The sequence below is a fragment of the Gadus chalcogrammus genome, chromosome 1 (assembly GCF_026213295.1).
Source record: "Gadus chalcogrammus isolate NIFS_2021 chromosome 1, NIFS_Gcha_1.0, whole genome shotgun sequence".
NCBI lineage: Eukaryota > Metazoa > Chordata > Actinopteri > Gadiformes > Gadidae > Gadus > Gadus chalcogrammus.
In genome coordinates, this window is record NC_079412.1 from 24,022,694 (window position 1) to 24,042,693 (window position 20,000).

At 47.6% G+C, this 20,000-nt stretch overlaps 1 protein-coding gene across 1 annotated transcript in view; it reads left to right on the plus strand.

Moving 5' to 3' along the window:
- The window catches only part of celsr3 (cadherin, EGF LAG seven-pass G-type receptor 3), a 66,611-nt gene that overhangs the window by 33,809 nt on the left and 12,802 nt on the right, over positions 1–20,000 (plus strand). Inside the window, exons 14-24 of the mRNA XM_056594050.1 lie at positions 3,218–3,401; positions 4,467–4,568; positions 4,903–4,997; positions 5,480–5,689; positions 10,196–10,394; positions 12,106–12,294; positions 12,793–12,973; positions 13,383–13,550; positions 13,918–14,044; positions 17,017–17,223; positions 19,912–20,000. The exon at positions 19,912–20,000 is cut by the window's right edge and continues 86 nt beyond it. Coding sequence (XP_056450025.1) covers positions 3,218–3,401; positions 4,467–4,568; positions 4,903–4,997; positions 5,480–5,689; positions 10,196–10,394; positions 12,106–12,294; positions 12,793–12,973; positions 13,383–13,550; positions 13,918–14,044; positions 17,017–17,223; positions 19,912–20,000 — 1,751 coding nt within the window. The remainder of the gene's footprint in view (positions 1–3,217; positions 3,402–4,466; positions 4,569–4,902; positions 4,998–5,479; positions 5,690–10,195; positions 10,395–12,105; positions 12,295–12,792; positions 12,974–13,382; positions 13,551–13,917; positions 14,045–17,016; positions 17,224–19,911) is intronic.

Below are 20,000 nucleotides of genomic sequence, written 5' to 3' on the forward strand. Positions count from 1 at the left end.
GTAGTCGTAGGATTTGAATTGTGTTTCCATTTTCCGAAGCAGAGGGTCCATACTTTATTCTCAGTCATATTAAATGTTTCATCGAACTCTTTGTGGGGAAAATAACATCCGCAAACCTGTCGGCGAGATTTATTAAAAATTTGAGAATGCTACCCGAGGCTGATATTGAATAGCCCTCACTCATATTAAAAGTGAACCCTGAACACTAATCCCATTAAGAGTATCAACCAGGCTCTGGCGGGTTATTATGAGGTGATTTTAATGAACGTTTCATCAAGTAATGACTCCCCATCTGGCCATCTGTGCTTTATACGGTTACGTTTTTTATACGGTGAGGTAATGCTTATGACTGTTGGGACTCATTTGGTTTCATTGCCATCATGGACTTTTAGCTTTGTGGACAAACAACGGTCACACAAATATATGAACTCAGTTATTCATAGAGTTAAAGTGAACCCAGGGTCTTTGGTTTGGTGTGTATACCCATCAAATAAGCCCTCCAGATACTTTTTTCATTGACAATCGAGTATAGAGATGCCCGGCGCAACGTTTGGCTTCCATGTTATTGGTTAGAGGCACTGCGAACACTTCCAAATCTGCACTTTTTTAACCACTAATATTGCTCAAAATTGCACCAAACCTTTTCAGCAGCATGATTAGGTACCCTACACATAAAACAAAGCATCAACAACTTAGTTAGCATACCGGGAGTTTATTAAAAAATACTGTTTTTCAAGTGCCTTACCGGTAGGTCCATGTTTCCAGGAAGTCCACACAAGTCGATTACCTGCTACCGTAAATAATATAATAGCAAACAAATTTAAAACAGCCAAGTATCAAGAGGGGAGATTGTTAAGTTACATTTGTGGGCGCCTCTATTATATTATTTACTGGAAACATGGACCTACCACTAAGGCACAGACTTGGAAAACAGACTTTTTTAATAAACTCTGGTGCTGTTTTGAGCAATATTAGTGGTTAAAAAATGCAGATTTGGAAGCATTCGCGCTGCCCCTAACCAATAACATGGAGGCCAAACTATACTCAATTTTCGATGAAAAAAGTATCTGGAGGGCTTATTTGATGGGTATACATGCCAAAACGAAGACCCTGGGTTAAATTTTCGCCGGAATTACACTTTAAATCAGTAGGTGAGATTTCAATTATACTCACGGAAGTGTAAATAATCATACTTGTGTTCTTAGTGAAAACACACACACATGTTGCATGTAATAAGCATGAGTTCATCGTGAGTTCATTGTTCATTATTTAATCTCCTGCGTATGTGTGTATGCGTGTGTGTGTGTGTGTGTGTGTATCTGGGTGTGTGAGCTTGTGCAGTCATTTGTGTAATCAACTCATGTCTGACTAGACCCTCACTCTGCAGATTTTCGTTTGACCCCAATCCGTTATCACAATAATAATAATCTGTTATTGATCCAAGCCACACACACACACACACACATACACACACACACACACACACACACACACACACACACACACACACACACACACACACACACACACACACACACACACAAACTCCCTATTCTCGCTTACTGTAAAATACCTTCAGAAATAACGGGAAAAAACACATAGCGTCATGCATGTGTGCCTCCAATTGATGATTGCAACACGTTCTGTGACGTCCCCTCTGTGATTTCCCCCGCTGGCAAAACATTCTCCCCATCTGTTGGCACCGTATGGGACAGATGCACGGGTGAGGACCGACACCCCAGCCCCCATTAAACAGATAAACACTCGCACCTTTAATTCCCGTCCCAGTGGACGGGAATGAAAAAAGTTATGAAAAAAGAACTAACTCACAGCCGCCATTCAATCCATAACAACGGAAGTGTCTGAGTCAATTTGGACACAAATACATCTTGCTTTTATCGCCTTGCCTACTTCATATGCTCAAGTCTCACGGCCCGCTTCATTTGAGATGCAGTGGTATTCTCCTCGGGGAAGGAATACGGTATTATTTTATTATGATGTAACGCTCCTGACAGCTACATTTTATATACATATCTCCTACGGAGTGATATAGATTATACTGTGTAGCAGAGGGGTTTCATTAAAGTTCAATTCAAGCCAGCATCAGTTGCTGATATAACAGAGATGTGAATACAGATGGTTTTATTAAAACAAGTCTGCTGAAAATTGTTGGGTAATTGACAGATATTTTTCATGTTACAGGAATCTTTCAAACAACAGGAATAAGATCACAGAGATCTTTTCCTAAGAGTTGAAACTAATGTCTGGCTGGCTGACTGACTGACAGATTATTTGATTGATTGATTGGCCGACTGCCAGATTCCCAAATGAAGCAAAAATATTTTCATTAGGAAAGTTGTCTAAAATAATATATATATTCATCAATACAACACTGACTTGGGGAGAACTGTCATTTCAATTAAAAAAAGATGACCCCAATTGCATACATGCCACCACAGCCATTCGTTTTCTCCACATGAAAGACCTGTCATGAATACTGCTGTTATGTCCTCTCTGTTCCACTGTGCCCTTTGGTGCCTTTAGCGATCAAACGTTGGCCAAAAGCGGTGGCTAAAAGCACCGTGCCCAGCTACAGAACTCTGCGCCCAGTGGCTCACAAATAAATCCCAACACCCCTTCAGTCCAACAACATCCTCACACGCGACAATCAGCACTTGAGGATGTAAATGAGCCTCTCGTGACGCCCCTCGCACTCAGCTGAAGTACGGACGTGTCTGCCTGTCTTTGCGGATGGATTACCAACCACCTGACAGGCTGTCCCCCCCGTCTCTGTCTTGGTCGTTTCCCCTGTTTACCATTTGCCCTTTTATGGTCACGCCTTCGTACAATCAGGGCTCCCATGTCACTCTCCCCAAGAGAGGCCTGTGTGTGTGTGTGTGTGAATTTGCTATCAACGCTCCTCTAGGAGTATAGATGGGGTTGCATGGAGAACTTGTTCACACCGGCGCAAAAGCAGGCGTGAGTGCTCTATTCTATTTAAATCCCAGCACTCTGTCTTCACTGGTTTGTACTGGTGCATTGCCATGGCTGGTGACTGAATGGGCGTATCGTTAATTCTAATGCGAGGCACCTGTGTGTACTCAGATATGGCACGGGAAAGCGTCTCCTCTGCCAATACGGCCGTCGAGCCTGCCAACGCGTTTATTGTTGCTCATGTTTTATGAATTTATCTTCGTCTCTCCTCTCCCTCTCTCAGGAGTTTCACTATTGGCCCCGGGGAAGCGACTCCTGTCTGCCGTGCGACTGCTACCCGGTTGGCTCCTTCTCCAGGTCATGTGACCAGGAGGTGGGCCAGTGCCAATGCAGGCCCGGAGTGATTGGCCGACAGTGCAACCTGTGCGACAACCCATTTGCCGAGGTCACCAATTCAGGCTGCGAAGGCAAGTGAATATAAAGATGGATCGATGTGTTCCAGCAATTAGCTGATTGAACGCATTGATTCGTTTTACGTCAAACTTTTGATTAGCATTTCGTTCGATATTTAGGGAAATTCCTATGATGTGTCTTGGACTTTACTTTATTTATGTCAAAGCCTGACGTTTTTTTGCTTGGCAATTCCATGGCGTGTCTTATCTGTGTGTGTGTGTGTGTGTGTGTGTTGGCTCCCGCTTTGTCCGAATCAAACATTTGGCTTGCGCCTTAATTCCACAATTTCAAAAGTATAGTGAAGAAAGTCAGCAACAGTCACCGCTCTGCTGCCAGAGATAAATCGCTTGTTTCTCCTCAAAATCACTTCCCGTCCCGAGTGGTTTGTTTTCCTCACACAGCCGTGTTTCATTTCCCCCGCTCGCTTCAAATCAGCTGAAGAAATGTAACAACTCCCCCTGTGGAGACTGTCTTCCAAAGGTTTTATTGAAAGAATTGAAAGATAAGAGTGATTGATGCTGTTAACGTCTTACTGAGGGTACTTCCCGGCTCCCTCGTCACTCGCTGTCTATCTGTCTTTGTCTCGACCGTCCCTCCCTCTCTCCTGCCTCATCCACCTCCTCCTTCTCTTCTCCTCTTTACTGTGCAATCTCTCTGCCTGACCAAACCCCCGATAATCACCGTCCTTACCACCCTCTCTGTCTACACCCTCTCTCTCTCTCTACCAAATTTATTTCTCACTCTTTCGCTCTCTCGATCTCTCTGGCAACTCTCTCTCTTCCTCTCTCGCTCTCTCCGTCCACCCTCTCTGTCTTCTCTCTCTTTCTCGCTACTTTTTCTGTCTATTCTGTGTGTGTGTGTGTGTGTGTCTCTCTGTGACTCTCTCTCGCTCTTGCTCTCTCAATCTCTCTGTCCTCTCTCTCTCTCTTGACCCTCTCCACCCTCTCTATGTCTCTCTGTCTCTCTTTTTCTCTATCTCTCCATGCTCTTAGAAATCCCTCACCAATTCGTGTTTGACCATCCAAGTTCTTTCTGGTCTTTTGAGTAATATCGAGTCTCTCTCTCTTTTCTCTCTGCAGTGATCTATGACGGTTGTCCCAAGACCATCACGCTGAGCATCTGGTGGCCAAGGACCAAGTTCAACCTGCCGGCCGTGGTGGCCTGTCCTAAAGGATCCATCGGTCTGTACAGACGCACGCACGCACGCACACACACACACACACACACACACACACACACACACACACACACACACACACACACACACACACACACACACACACACACAAACCTGTGGGCTCATTCAGACCCGCAGCCTAAACCTACCTACCCGCCCACAGAAATAAATAAAGCCAAGCAAAAGTACCAAGAGAATAACACACTCAGAATATAACGCCCCGTTCGTTATAATGTCCGAAGTTATGGCTCTGACTTCCGTGTGTCTGAGAAGCATCACCGTATCCCCAGAGAGCCGTGTGTCTGTAACCCTTCTCCTGTCCCCCGCCGGCCCTCAAGGCGCTGCCATCAGACACTGTGACCAGGAGAGGGGCTGGCTGGAGCCGGACCTGTACAACTGCACCTCTCCCCCCTTCGTGGAGCTCAACATCCCCGTATGTACACCGTCGACTACAGCACACCACACCCTACACACCACAATTACCACCATTACAATTACCCCCTGCTGACGGTGATAACCAGGGTACCATAGCCCATACTGATATAACATACCCATGTCATTACAATTACAACTGCTACAGTGATAACCGGGATACTATAATAGCCCAGACTGATATAACATACCCATGCCGTTAGTAATAGTACAATTACTATTAGTACTAACTTTTTATAGTGATAAAAGTGTTGCTACTGATTCCATCTTTAATGCTAACTCACAAACGCCTTGGTTTGATTACCAATGTGAAATCCAATATGTGCTCCCAACCAATGAGAATGAAAAAGTGTTGCAGACCGATTAGTCTTTAACCCCAATTTTCTCGCCTGGGTTCTCAATTAACGTTAAAAATAAACTATTTTTTGGGTAATTCGCTTTTTAATGCCCCTTTTAAAAATATGTGTGTGTGTGTGTGTGTAGCTGGAGTCCCTGGAGCGCAACGAGACGGAGCTGAGCACCATCGTGGAGAAGAAGCTGGCCCACCAGCTGCGCGATGTCACCGAGGCCACGTCCCGTCTCTACGGCAACGACCTGCAGATCGCCGAGCGGCTGCTGTCCCGCCTCCTGGCGTTCGAGACGCAGCAAACGGGCTTCGGACTCACGGCCACGCAGGACGCCCACTTCAACGAGGTGCGTGTGGAACGAACTTCTGGAAACGTTTCAGGAACTCTCCCTCAGTCCAGGTCCGGAAGAGTCCTGCCGTGGTTTCGCTCCAACCAAAGTGTTTGCGCTAAAGTGGAACCCGGAAGGTTCTAGTAGTACTTCCTTGGCTTTTGCTCCGACTAGGGTCATAGTGAGGGGTCGGTTGACTGTGTTGTTTATTATGTAGAATATTCCGGAACACGTTGCCTGATCTTAGCACTCCTCAGTTATGAGTGGTGGGGGATTCGGTTGTCGGTTTGAGTCCATTCCATGAACTGTTCAATTCCTGCCATGATTTTGCCCCAACTGAGGGTGGGGTAGACGGTTGTGGTCAGGCATTGCTTCAGTTTCGTAATTAGACGTATAATCTACGTTTGTAAAAAGCATCATACAACAGTTTCTACAAGAAGTAACAGTTTGTACACAACCGTTCAAACCTGTACACCTTAACCTTACAGCACACTTCACAGTTCGGCACAAAATAACCGATTGAAAGTAAGGTGTTTCATCGCTGTCAGAAGGCCTGACTGTGAGTGGCATTTGATTAACTGTCGCTCCCGCGGATGTTCCCTTCCTTCCTCCCCACCGTCCATACGTCTCCAGGACAACGTCCTGTCCATAAGATAGCAGAGTGAGTCACCAACACGGTGCTATCGCCCAGCAGTCATAAAGTGTCAGCAGCGTCCCCCCCCACCCCCCCCCCAGCCTTTTTACCTAAGGCTGTCTGTACTGTTGCCATGGCAACTGGGCAACAGCACCAGCGATTTAATTCGACATGTCGTCTGACAGTATAACAGAAAAGCTTTTTTTTTTCATTAACCTAACGGTTTCCCTCTCCTGGCCGTCTGAGCGGGGGGGAAGGAGGTACTTGGAGCTACATGCTAGTGGTTAAAACATGCTCTGATTAAAACTGTGACACAAGTAAACCTCGGCTATATTATATCATCCGATATGAAGCGCTACGTCCGGCGTGTTCACTTTAGCTTCGTCTGGCTTCTTTTGAAATTGAAAGGTGACAATATAATCCCCTTGGACCCTGGTATTTCTAGTGTTAGGGTTAGGGGTTCCTTAGGGTCTATTGAGCTGCCATGGGCCTGATTCACCCTGGTCATCTGGGCTAAAATGGCCGGGAATGTTCTAGTAAAGAGCTTTAATAATGTACTCCTTTATTTTAAGAAGGAGTAGTAGTAGTATTGGTAGTAGTAGTAGTAATAGAAGTAGCTTTTGTCATAGTCGTACTAATTTATCTTTGTCGTAAGAGTAATACATTACAATATGGAGAATGATTATATTACCATAATATGCTCTGAATATTTTAGCAGATAGAACCAGATAAAACAGACTGTTATGATGGAGGCATTTCTGCTCCATCACTTATGATGCTACAGTTATCCTTCGAAAGATACACGTTGCCATAGAAACAGAGTAATGGAATCCCCCTTGCAGTTTGTGGCACATTTAGTATTTTAAAATATGTGTTGTTTGCCTTTGTACGTCTATTTCCTCTAATAATCAAATATACTATTACTTTCTCTATTATAATACTATATAACCTTTTACTACTATAAGCACACCAGCTGCTGCTACCACTGAGCACATCACTTCTAATGACATCAGTAATGAAATAATTATTATATGATATCATATTTAATTTCCTTCTGTATTCCTCTGGCCGGTTATAGCCTGATTTATTGCCTGAAGCCCTGAGGGTTTAAATCTTGACGATACGGGTCTGGATTTATGAGATCGATACGGTTTCATTGGCTAACCCGTTGCTAAGGCAACCCATCACTGACTCCTTTCGTGAGTAAAAAGCTCAGTCGGAGTCCATTGAACGGCTTTGCCTCATCAAAAAAGAAAAACAGGACTGCTACGAAGATCAATAGTGTTTTGATGTTATTGGTTTGTTGTCGCCGGTGGAACGCTGTGTCGTTGGCAAATAACCCTAATGGAACAGAATCCCAACTGTTGCTCATAGCCAACCCCACTTTAGCCCATGAATGGAGTATGGGTGGCTGGGCGTTACCATAGCAACGCACGATCGGAATCCGAGTCACACAGCAGATGTATAAAAAAAAATCAAAAAGACAGGAATAATGAAAGAGAGCCCCTGAATCATCTTACTTCAAAGAGCAGCACATAAGGGGCCTCCGACGGCAGGTAACCATAGTAATGAAGCGGTCGTCATGGGAACCCCGGAGCCACTGATGAGCGACGGGGAGCGGCGGGATTTGATGTGGGACGCGGTAGACGCTGGGAACGTGATGGTAGTGGGCCTCCAGTGGTGGTGGACGACTGATCGCCTCGTCCAGACCTCTCATCTGGTTTCAACATCGGAGCCTTTGAGGCAGATTACGGCAGGTTAGGTGGTGCTGCTGGGAATCACTGAACACAGTGTTAAGTCTTTGGACTCATTGCCCAGATTTCCACATAAAACAAGACACATTTTATTTGAACAGAAACTATGTTGACAACGTCCTTGGACCGTAAGACGGAGGAAATACTCGTACTAAGCTTCTTAGATACACGAAAATACTTTATTCACCCCAGAGGGGAAGTTATAGATATGCTTACAATTAATATAACTCATTATTGGGGCTTTCAAGGGTTGAAACAGAATGTGTTTGCATCCCCCCCCTTCTAGCTCGCTAACTATGTCAACAAGTTGGCAATGGATTCAATTTAAAACAAACAAACAAACAAACAAAAACAACAGAGACCACCGTAATCCATCCCTCGTCCAACCGTTCTCATTGTATTTAGACATCCTCCCTGCTGCTCGTCTGAAACACTCCCTCTCGCGCTATACCTCGGAGAGAGACACGGGCCATCTGCACACACAGAGCAGAGATAATGTGTTGGCTAAGCTAACACGCTGCCATCTTTCTGTTTGGACAGCGCAGTCATTCATTTTAAAATGTTTACACGAGAAGACGGCAATTATTTAAGAAATGTAATCCTCGAAAAACTCTATGGAATGAGAAGGGAATGGCGTTTTAATACAGCCACTATTCAAATACACTTGGAAAGGGCGTCCACATGGCGCTTTGAACAAGAGCTTGTTCCCTTCTCGCTTTGTGTTGCGTCTGTGTTGATGCGCATGATGACAATCTGCTAAAGTTGATATGATAACGAATAGCTCATTTTGTCTCCCGTCTGTTGGCTAGAATTCTGTTCTAAATAATTCAAGAAAAGGTTGTTTTTCATCATAATCTTGTAGCTGTCAAGACCATCATATATAGAATGCAGCCTCCCTGATGACACGTCTACAATGTCTCTTCCGTTTGCATTATGGCTAGGTGCGGGTCTAGCTCCATAAACCCTTTAACCACATCACTTTGAGCAGCCCTTTCTCCTGCTGGCTTTATCCTCTGTAGATATTCATCTTCCTCTCCCTCTTACTAGCTTCCTGTGTGGTTCTGAGCCGATCTTGTACAGGAAGCGAAGCCCTTCAGCTCGCCCCGGGCCTGAATCTAAAATGACACTGAACTCGTCTTCATTTAACCTCTCCTCCTCTCCTGGTCTTGTTTTTTTTTGTACGCCTGCACTGTGGTCCATGTGTATGGTGCTGATGGGCATGCTGCTGATGTGCACGTGCACAGGGCTGATGTGCACGTGCACAGGGCTGATGTGCACGTGCACAGGGCTGATGTGCACGTGCCCGGAGCTGATGTACGCAGAGAAGTTTGAGTGTGACGAGGGGGAACAGCCGGTGGCATTTCTAACTGTGGGAGCAGCTACAATGTTTAGCTTTTAAATCAAACTACCGGTAATAGGACTTGAGGCACCCAACATAATTTCTCTCTCTCTCTCTCTCTCTCTCTCTCTCTCTCTCTCTCTCTCTCTCTCTCTCTCTCTCTCTGTGTGTCTGGATGAAATATCCTCTCTCTCTTGTTGTGAAGGACGCATCCTGACAGGTCACGATCCCCGCCCAAGACGTGCTGAACCGCTTTAGTGCCCTGCTACAGTGTTCTATCTATACCTTGCGCTCTCTCGCTCTCTCCCTCTCTCTCTCTCTCCCCCGCTCTCTCTCTCTCTCTCGCTCTCGCTCTCTTTCTTTGCCTTCGTTGATCGACAGTTTGTTTCTTGCTCTGTCATCCGGATCAATCTATGAGGCAGGAGTCCATGACTGAGGCTAACCTTGTGCTGCTTTGAAATAAATGGCCAACAACCCACAACCCTGTCATTCATAAAGTGTTAACCGCGTGTTTCTCTTTGCGGTGCGGTTGGGTTAACTGGATGTACGGGATAAACGCTGAATGGAACTGTTGTTTAATCCGTGAAACACGATTCAAAGTCTTTGGTTGTGTTTTCTTTCTTCTCAACCTCGCTTTATACACTATTACATTTAAAGCGCACAACGTCTTTCAGGATTCGATTGATCGTTTCATTGTGTGTCTGACGTTAAGCGCATTGAACTGCACGTTGTTTACATGAGGTGCGCCGTACAAATGAGGTTGAACTAATATGCGTTGGATTCCCCCGGCCTTCCAGAACATTCTCCGCGGCTGCAGCGGCGTGCTGGGGGCGGACACGGCCGGGCTGTGGCGCGCCCTGGCCCAGAACCAGAACCACCCGCTGGCCGGGGGCCCCGGGGGGCTGGCGGAGCTCCTGGAGCAGTACGCCCAGACCCTGGCCCAGAACATGAAGCTGACCTACCTCAACCCCGTGGCCTTAGTGGCCCCCAACATAGGTGAGTGTGGCCCTGTGGCCCCCAATAGTGGTGAGTGTGGCCCTGTGGCCCCCGACATAGGTGAGGGTGGTCCTAGTGGCTCCCAACATAGGTGAGCGTGGCCCTATGGCCCCCAATATAGGTGAGCTTGACCATACTGGCCCTAGGGGCCCCCAACATAGGTGAGGATGGCCCCCAACATAGGGGAGTGTGACAGCGTGGATATTATGGGGGACCATAGAGATACGCACTGATACAAATTCACCTGCAGAGGAATATTACAGGTGTGGGACCACACACATGTACACACGGACAACATACATCACTGACACTGCAGATGGAAAAAACACACACAGAAAACACACGTTCACACTGTGTCTATGTGTCAACGACACGTGTGACCCACAAATACAAAAAACATATTCACACATAAAACATGAGAATGAAACCCGAACACACAGACACACACAATCACCCACACACAGGGAACACAAAATCAAGCACACATATACATCGGAACGAAAATACACGCACAGACACATACATATCGGAAAGAAAACACACACACACACACACACACACACACACACACACACACACACACACACACACACACACACACACACACACTCTGGCCAACGCTCTAATCCCACATTAACACGCGCCATACCATAAAGTCCTATTATCGGTGATTTAAAGCAGCCGCACAATCCTAATCCTCCCAAATTAAAGCGGGGCTCCTTCCCTTGACTCATTGCTGTGAAAGCAGTTTAAGTGTACTGATGTTAATCCTGTAGCGAGACAACGCCGTGCAAATGAAGACGTTCACCAGACGCTACTGTGGGCTCCAGGCAGCCAGACGCAATCGCTGCCGATTTCACACACCCACACACACATAAACACACGTCCACCAGCCCACACACGCTCACACACGCTCACACACACAGTGAACACCCCACACACAGATATAAACACGCAGTCACCAGCCCCCACACAGTGAACACCACACACATAAACACGCATTCACTAGCCCACACCGGCACACGCTCACACACATTGACTGCCCCCCCCCCCACACACACACACACACACACACACACACACACACACACACACACACACACACACACACACACACACACACACACACACACACACACACACACACACACACACACACTGACTCCTCCGCGGCCTCCTCAGCCTCTCTGTATGTGAGTTTGGTTTCTATTTGTATTCCAAGAAGCTCCAGTATATCTGAACACCCCTCTCTCAACACACACACACACACACACACACACACACGAGCCACGTTCCCCCTAGAGCTGAGGGTTCTACCCGATGGTTCTGACTCATGAACTCATCTTAATGATGTCTGGGTGTGAGTGAACGATGAGCTTTCTTGTTCTTTGTAATTATTGAACACTGATCGTGTGGCATTTTTCATGATCTTTTTCTTTGTGTGTGCATGTGTGTGTTTCTACATGGGTATGGGCGTGTGTTCCTGGTCTACGTGTGTGGTTGGGTGCCTGTGTGTGTGTGTGTGTGTGTGTGTGTGTTATTTACGTGTATCTGTGCGTGTGTGTGTGTGTGTGTTTCTTCATGTGTGAGTGCTTGTTTCTACATGTGTGTGTGCATCTGGCTATCTCTGTCTGTCTGTCTGTCTGTCTGTCTGTGTGTGTGTGTGTGTGTGTGTGTGTGTGTGTGTGTGTGTGCGTCCTTTGTCCTGCAGTGATGAACCTGGACCGCGTGGAGAACCACACCCACGTGCGCCGGCGTTTCCCCCGCTACCACGCCCCTTTGTTCCGCGGCCAGGCCCTGTGGGACCCCCACACCCACGTGGTGCTGCCCCCTGCTGCCCTGGTGCCGCAACGACACCAGCAGCACAGCTGGAAGGAGAGGGAGCGCATGGAGAAAGAGCGTACGTGCACGTGAACCCACAGCCGTATACACACGCGGACTGGAACACACACACATACGCCCTCATATAGAGGCACATTTATATACACACACACACACACACACACACACACACACACACACACACGCACACACACACACACACACACACACACACACACACACACACACACACACAGAGAAACTCACGGTCTCGCACAAAATTCACACACCTCATATAGAGGCACATGTATGCAAATAGACACACATTTGTACAAAAACATACACGTGTAAAGACACACATACACACACACATACTTACACACATTCATACAAACACACACACACACACACACATACACACACATCTGTGTTTCTTGGCAACTCCCATTCTGGGAACAAATATGGTAAACATCCCATTTATCATCCGTATCTTAAAATAGATCCCCCTCACTTGTCAGGAGCGGTTTACCTGTGATCTAGTTTCTGCATCTCTGTGACTCTCTGGTTTCATCTACAGTTCCCCTGAGCGTCGCTCCCGCCCCCGTCAGCGTCTCAGCCAATCAGACGGTGGAGTACGCCGCGGCCAGGCGCACTGTTTCGCTGCCCGAGCCGCCAATCACCATCGTGATCCTGCTTATCTACCGCAGCCTGGGGTCCGCCCTCCCTCCGAAGTACCACACTGACCGCCGGGGCGTCAGGTAGGACACACCCCCACCAACCCCACCACCACTACGACTACTGCCACTGGTAGAGAGAGAAGGGAGGAAGGGGGGGAGGAACGGAGGAAGGGAAGGAAGGAAGGAAATAGGAATAAAAAGATGCATACATTGCTTTCTTTCTATCAATCTTTCAATCCTGCTTTCTATATGTATTTTTTTATGCAGTTATAATAAATAACTTTTTTTCTGTGTTTAGACAAATATAATGTTGTGGTATAATAGCGTGTATGTATCTCACTGTCTGTCCGTCTCTCTCTCTCTGTCTCTCCATCTTCCCCTCTCCCTCACCCCCTCACCTGGTTTCCTAGTAACTGCCCACAGTGCTCTCCGTCTAACTTAGTGTCTGTTTGCCCCCCCCTTCCCCCCCCCCCCCCCCCCCCCCTCCCAGATTGCCCAGACATCCAGTAATGAACTCCCCAGTGGTCAGCGTGTCCGTGTATAACAACCAGACCTTTGTGGGCGGGCACTTGGACCAGCCCCTCCTATTGGAGTTCAAGCTCCTGGAGACGGCCAATCGCAGCAAGCCTCTTTGTGTGCAGTGGAATCACAGCAGCACGTGAGTGGATTGGCTGTGATAGTAGCTGCTGGTGCAGAATTGTATTGATTCACAGAAATAAGAATTAACCCTATGTTTCTGTGTGTGTGTGTGTGTGTGTGTGTGTGTCTCTCTTTCTCTCTCTGTGTCTCTCACTCTCCCTCTCTCTTCTTTTTCTTTCTCTCTCTCACTCTTTGTGTGTCACCCTCCCTCCATCTCTTTCTGTCGCTCTCTCTGCATCTCCCTCTCTCTCCGTGTCCTTTTCCTTCTCTCGCGCTCTGTCTCCATGTCTCTCTCTCTCATTCTCTCTCTGTCTCCATGTCTTATTCTCTCTCTCTCTCTCTCTCTCTCTCTCTCTCTCTCTCTCCCTCTCTCTCTCCCCCTCCAGGTCTGAGTCGGGGGGTTGCTGGACGGTGCGGGACTGCATCGTGGTGTACAGGAACATGTCCCACGTCCGCTGTCAGTGCCACCGGCTGGGAACCTTCGCGGTGCTGATGGACAGCTCCCACAGAGAGGTCAGTAGCGCGACGCGACACACAGGGTGGCTCCACATGCAGGCTGTTTATCGTCTACATCCAGTCTACTGAAGCGCCATCACCGTTCACTCACTTCCTGTGAGCTCCGCACGTCAGTTAACGTTGCCCCGGAATGAGGCGAACAAAGACAACGATGGAGAAGCATTTCATGTTGTGACAAAGCGAATATCGCGAAACACTGACAACAGGCAGTCGCTGATATTTCCTGTATGAAGCCACAACTGCGTTGGCTTCTCCCCCCAACGTCCCCGACGATACACCGCTCCGTCGGAAGTCCCGCCCTGTTGGAAGTCTCGTCCAATCGGAAGTCTCGTCCGATCGGAAGTCTGGTCCGATCGGAAGTCCCGCCCTCGTTCGGCCATGCAGGACCATGGGAAGCGTCTCCTTCCAGGCGCTCCGATGGGAAGCCCCTGAGGTCGATGGGGCTCCGCATGTGGCTCCGGAGCCCCTTGTGGGCCCCAAGGGCTGTTTTAAGGGCCCCCCCCCCGGGGGTAAGGGGGAGTACCTGAGGAAAACCTGCATGGAAGCTCGGGAAGGGATGGGGAAACCGTATAACTGTGAATCAGCCACACTGAGGAAAGTGAGTGTTGTGGTGGACGCGGGCGGGATCTGTCTTATACATGTCTCTAGATGTTAGGGGAAAGCTTTTCCCTTCATCGCATCAAAGTCGATATCTTCCTTTGAAAAGGATAGATGTATATATAACCTCTATACCTTCACTGTTCCAATTGTTGCATTATTCAGCACATAGACCTGTTAGCGTTTGGCCTTTGCTTCAACCCTCGTGAAATATATAGCGCAAATACCTTTTTACGTCAGTATGAAAGGTTGTGCAGTCTGACATTTTCCAAAGGGAGGATCATAAATCATTCCCATGAGCCCTCTGGGTTGGAGGTCTTGAAGGCTGGAGACTTTAAACAGCTTGTTGAAATTCTCAAGGTCCTGTTTCGAATTCCCCCCCCTTCCCACAGAGTTGATAGAAGGGCAGTTCAATCCGCTCTGAACATAAAACATGACACATCGGCTCTAATCTGTGCTGCTCCAGCACATCTTCTTAAGCATCTTTTAGGACAGGGTTTGATATGCGGCCAAATCTGAGGATATTGATATTTTAATTGACGTTTATTGTCTGAAGGCGGTTACTGTTTTACAAATGTGTATAAACCCCGCCAGATATCAGTGGGATGCCAGCTTTAGCCTGCCGTTTAGTGCCGAGCTAAAATGAATTGTTGGTATTATGAGACGTCTCAACCATGAGCTCTCTCTCGCTCTCTCTCTCGCTCTCTCTCTCGCTTGCGCTCTCTCTCGCTCTCTCTCTCTCTTGCTCGCTCTCTCGCTTTATTGGCATCGGAAACAAACGTTTACATTGCCAAATCAGGTGAAAAGTGAAGCTGAAAATAATGAACGAAGTCAAATATAAAAAGTTAAATGCAAGATATAAATTTACATTCAAAGAGTAGAATATAAAATACTAAATAAATCTCTCTCTCTCCCCCTCCCTCCCTCCCTCCCTCCCTCCCTCCCTCCCTCTGCGGTATTCGCCATCGTCTGCGCCACTCTCCATCGTCTTAAGCTTTAGCCCTCATATCTAGCTCCATTCAAATGTCTGAGTTCACCTCCATCTCCCACTCTTTCACCTCATTCTTTGTCCCTCTCAACTCAATTAAACTGTTGTGCTGCATGACAATGATATTGCTGAAGGAAACACAAATGTGCAGACGTTTTCCTGATAGGGATTACCGTGGTGTGTAAACTATTGCATCCCAGACACTGTCTTCGTTATCAAAGATAGAAATGCCTATAAAATAATACTCCTCTCACACTTGCCCTCCTTGCAATCATTCTCTCTCTCTCTCTTGCTCTCTCGCTGTCGTTCTCTTGCTCTCTCGCTGTCGTTCTCTCGCTCTCTATCTCTTCCCACGCTACACTGCCACCCCTGTGTATTCTGAATTTCTCACCCTCTCTTTCTATCACCAACTTCTCTCTCTCTCTCTCTCTCTCTCTCTCTCTCTCTCTCTCTCTCTCTCTCTCTCTCGCTATCTCGCTTTCTTGCTACATACCATATATTCTAATCCACGTGTCAAACATCATCCCACCCGACCGTCAGCCAGGTATCTCTATAAGTTACGTCCCCGCCCGCCAGCCCTGTTTTTACCTCCCTCCTGTGACATCTCTGCTGTCAGCGCATCACACTTCCTCCCCGTCCTCTCCCTCTCCTGTCACTCTCACTTTAACTGGATTCAGTCGGGTTGCTCTGGGTTCTGTTCACTGCACTTCCGTACCAATTTTAATAACTAATAGCATCGCTGTATTCTTTCTCCCTCTAACTCTCTCTGTCCGTGTAGAATATTCAGTTTATATATATACTGTATAACTAAACCTGCCAATCCTTTCCTATTAATATAACTGTATTCTCTCTCTCTCTAACTCTTGTGTTCTGTGTAGAAAACCCACTATATATGTTACTAAGCCTGGCAATCAATCCAGTCATATAACTGTACTCACTCCCTCTCTAACTCTCTCTTTCTGTGTGGAGAACCCCCTTTATACAGTATATAACTAAACCTGTTCATATATATTGACAGTTTACATATATTTACATACATATATAAACCTGCCAATAATTTCATAGTTATAGAACTGTTTTCTCTCTTTCTATAGAACCCCCTATATATATATAAACCTGCCAATAATTTCATAGTTATGGAACTGTTTTCTAACTCTCTCTTTGTATAGAACACCCTTTATATATATATATATATATATATATATATATATATATATATAAACCTGCCAATAATTTCATAGTTATGGAACTGTTTTCTAACTCTCTCTTTGTATAGAACACCATATATACTGTGTATATATATATATATATATATATATATATAAACCTGCCAATAATTTGCCGATAACCTCCTCCTCACACAACCGCCCCCCCCCCCGAGCAGCAGCTGGAGGGGGACCTGGAGACCCTGGCGGTGGTGAGCTACGCGGCGCTGGTGGTGTCCATGCTGGCCCTGCTGCTCACCGTGCTGCTGCTGTCCTGCCTGCGCGGCCTCAAGTCCAACACGCGCAGCATCCACTCCAACATGGCCGCCGCCGCGCTGCTCTCCCAGCTCGTCTTCCTGCTGGGCATCAACCAGACCGAGCAGCAGGTGAGGGGCGGGGTGTCTGTGGGGGTGTGTGTGTGTGTGTGTGGGGGGGTCTTTTTATCTTGTATTTGATCATATCTATACGCATGTGATTGACAGAAGGTGAACTAGAGAGAGGGTGTTGGTGTGTGTGTGTGTGGGTGTGTGAGTGTGGGTGTGGGTGTGTGGGTTTGGCGGTGTGGGGGCGTGGGTGTGTGTGTGTGCGTGGGTGTGGGTGTGTTTTTTTTTTATCTTGTATTTGAGTTTATCAATACGCACGTGTTTGAGAGAGGGAGAACTAGAGAGAGGGTGTTGGTGTGTGGGTTTTGGTGGGTGTGAGAGTGTGTGTGTGTGTGGGGGGGACGGGACGGTTATGGGTGTGTTTGTGTTTGTGTGTTGGAGCGTGTGTCTGTCTTTTTATCTTGCATTTGAGTATATCTATACGCATGTGTTTGAGAGAGGGTGAACGAGGGATTGTGTGTGTGTGTGTGTGTGTGTGTGTGTGTGTGTGTGTGTGTGTGTGTGTGTGTGTGTGTGTGTGTGTGTGTGTGTGTGTGTGTGTGTGTGTGTGTGTGTGTGGACACCCAGCATGAAATCGCGAGATGGCCGTTGACTCGGCATGTTTCACAGTACAGCGGTTTATTACAGAGACACAATCACAGCCGTTAAACCTCTACACCACACGAGCACTGTTACTACCCTGGGCTGCTCACAGTGTGTGTGTGCGTTTAATCAGATAGTTCTGTGTCTTCACAGACTATCTAATTGGTGTGTGTGTGTGTGTGTGTGTGTGTGTGTGTGTGTGTGTGTGTGTGTGTGTGTGTGTGTGTGTGTGTGTGTGTGTGTGTGTGTGTGTGTGTGTGTGTGTGTGTGTAATCAAATAGTTCTGTGTCTTCATGGACTATCTAATTGATATGCTGTGTGTGTGTGTGTGTGTGTGTGTGCGTTTAATCAGATAGTTCTGTGTCTTCATGCACTATATAATTGAAATGCCGACTCCGTGTGTGACTCCGTGTGTGTGTGGGTGTACAGCAGCACCCCTATTCCTCTCCCCCCTCCCTCGTGGGAGGAATTACCAATTCTTTTTTAGTTGTCTTTTTCTATCCACCGTGATCCTCTCGGCTTTCAGCCCGGAAGCTTCTAGCGCTCCTGGTGGAGCGATGCGAGGGGGATTCCATTAAGGTTTAAACGATGGGGGGGGGGCGACCCCGGCAGGGGGGGGGGGGGGAGAGGGCTCCTCCGTGACCGTCTGGTTGTAATTGACCGCAAGGGGAGAGGGTAGGGAGGGGGGGGGGGGGGGGGGGCACAGGGACGCAGAGATAAGGGTCCTAGTGGAGGAAAAGCTTGCCGCTCCGTGTCCGCCCCTGGTCGCCGTGGCAACCAAATGAGATGCAAAACCAAGGATCCGGAGTGTTTCGGCTGATGTTCCCACATGGAGGCTCCTCAGCTTAGGCGTGGCTGTGATGTCTGGTGGGGGGGGGGGGGGGGGTGTTTAAATGTCAAACAGACAACATGGGCGACTCGACATTTGATTGGATGTGGGCGCCAGAGAGAGGCACAGTGGGGTGCCGTCGTTTGTCGGGCTGATTTGAATATGGAGGAGGGAAACGGGGGGTGAAATGTTAGACTTGCAGAGACTTGCAGCAATTGTCGTCGTTGGTTCCCGCGCTGGATTGAGATTGTTTCAAACCATTTATCGTTACCTTCGTCAAAATCACACATGAATCCATTTGTGTGTTTTCATTCGTTTTCGGCGCATGTGAATAAGGGAAACCATTTACACGGGGAACTGGCGTTCACTAGAAATGTAGCCGCACACGGCAGTGATGTAGTCATGGCTGCCGCCGAAACGACGTCAGCGGAGTCGGTTTAGCGTTCTTTTCGGGGCGACTCTTTCGAGTACCTGTTGATTGCAGTCCTTATAGGTCGCTCCAATCAGGTGGTAAATCCCCCTTGGACCTCTTATGGGGCTCTCTGTTTTATCCCTCACGTTACGCTGAGCAGCTTGAGCATCCGAAAGATCCAGTTAGCCTCCTCCGAAGCTAGTTCATGGTTCGTGTCTGTGATTACATCGTAACCTCCTGGCGTTATACTGCAGACCCCCTGGGGTATGGAGAGGACAATAAAACTGTGTTTGTGTGTCACTTTATTTTCCAATTTCTTCATACTTCATGTTTTCTTTGCCATTCATATTCTCTCTGCTGTTCTCCCGTGACAATGTATTCCCACCTTTACCTTCCATCTCCCCGTCTCTGCTTTATTGCCTCCATCATGTGTTTATGTTTCGTGTCCTTTTCATTCCCTCCCAGCCCTCCTGGGGCATTCCTCTCCCTTTCCCATCCATCATGCTCTCCGTGGCTCTGTTAGTTTCCGAGCTACCTTTATCTCTCCCTCATTCTCTTTTCCCGCTCACTCTAATCTTTCAGTTTGCATGTCTACATCTACTGCTGCTGTCTTTTTTTTCCCCCTCACTTGCACTCCCCTGCCCTGCACTTTAACGAGCTCTCACTCTCTCTCTCTTCCTCTCTCTCTCTCTTTCTCATACTCTCTCGCTTGCTCTTTCTCATGCTCTCTCCCGCTCTCTCGTTCTCTATCACTAACTCTCATGCATTCTCTCTCTCGCTCTCTCTCGCTCTTTCTCTCTCTCTCTGTCTCTCTGTCTCTCTCTCTCTCTCTCTCTCACCCTCTCTCTCTCTGTCTCTCGCCCCCCAGTTCCTGTGCACGGTGGTGGCCATCCTGCTCCACTACTTCTTCATGTCGACGTTCGCCTGGATGTTCGTGGAGGGGCTCCACGTGTACCG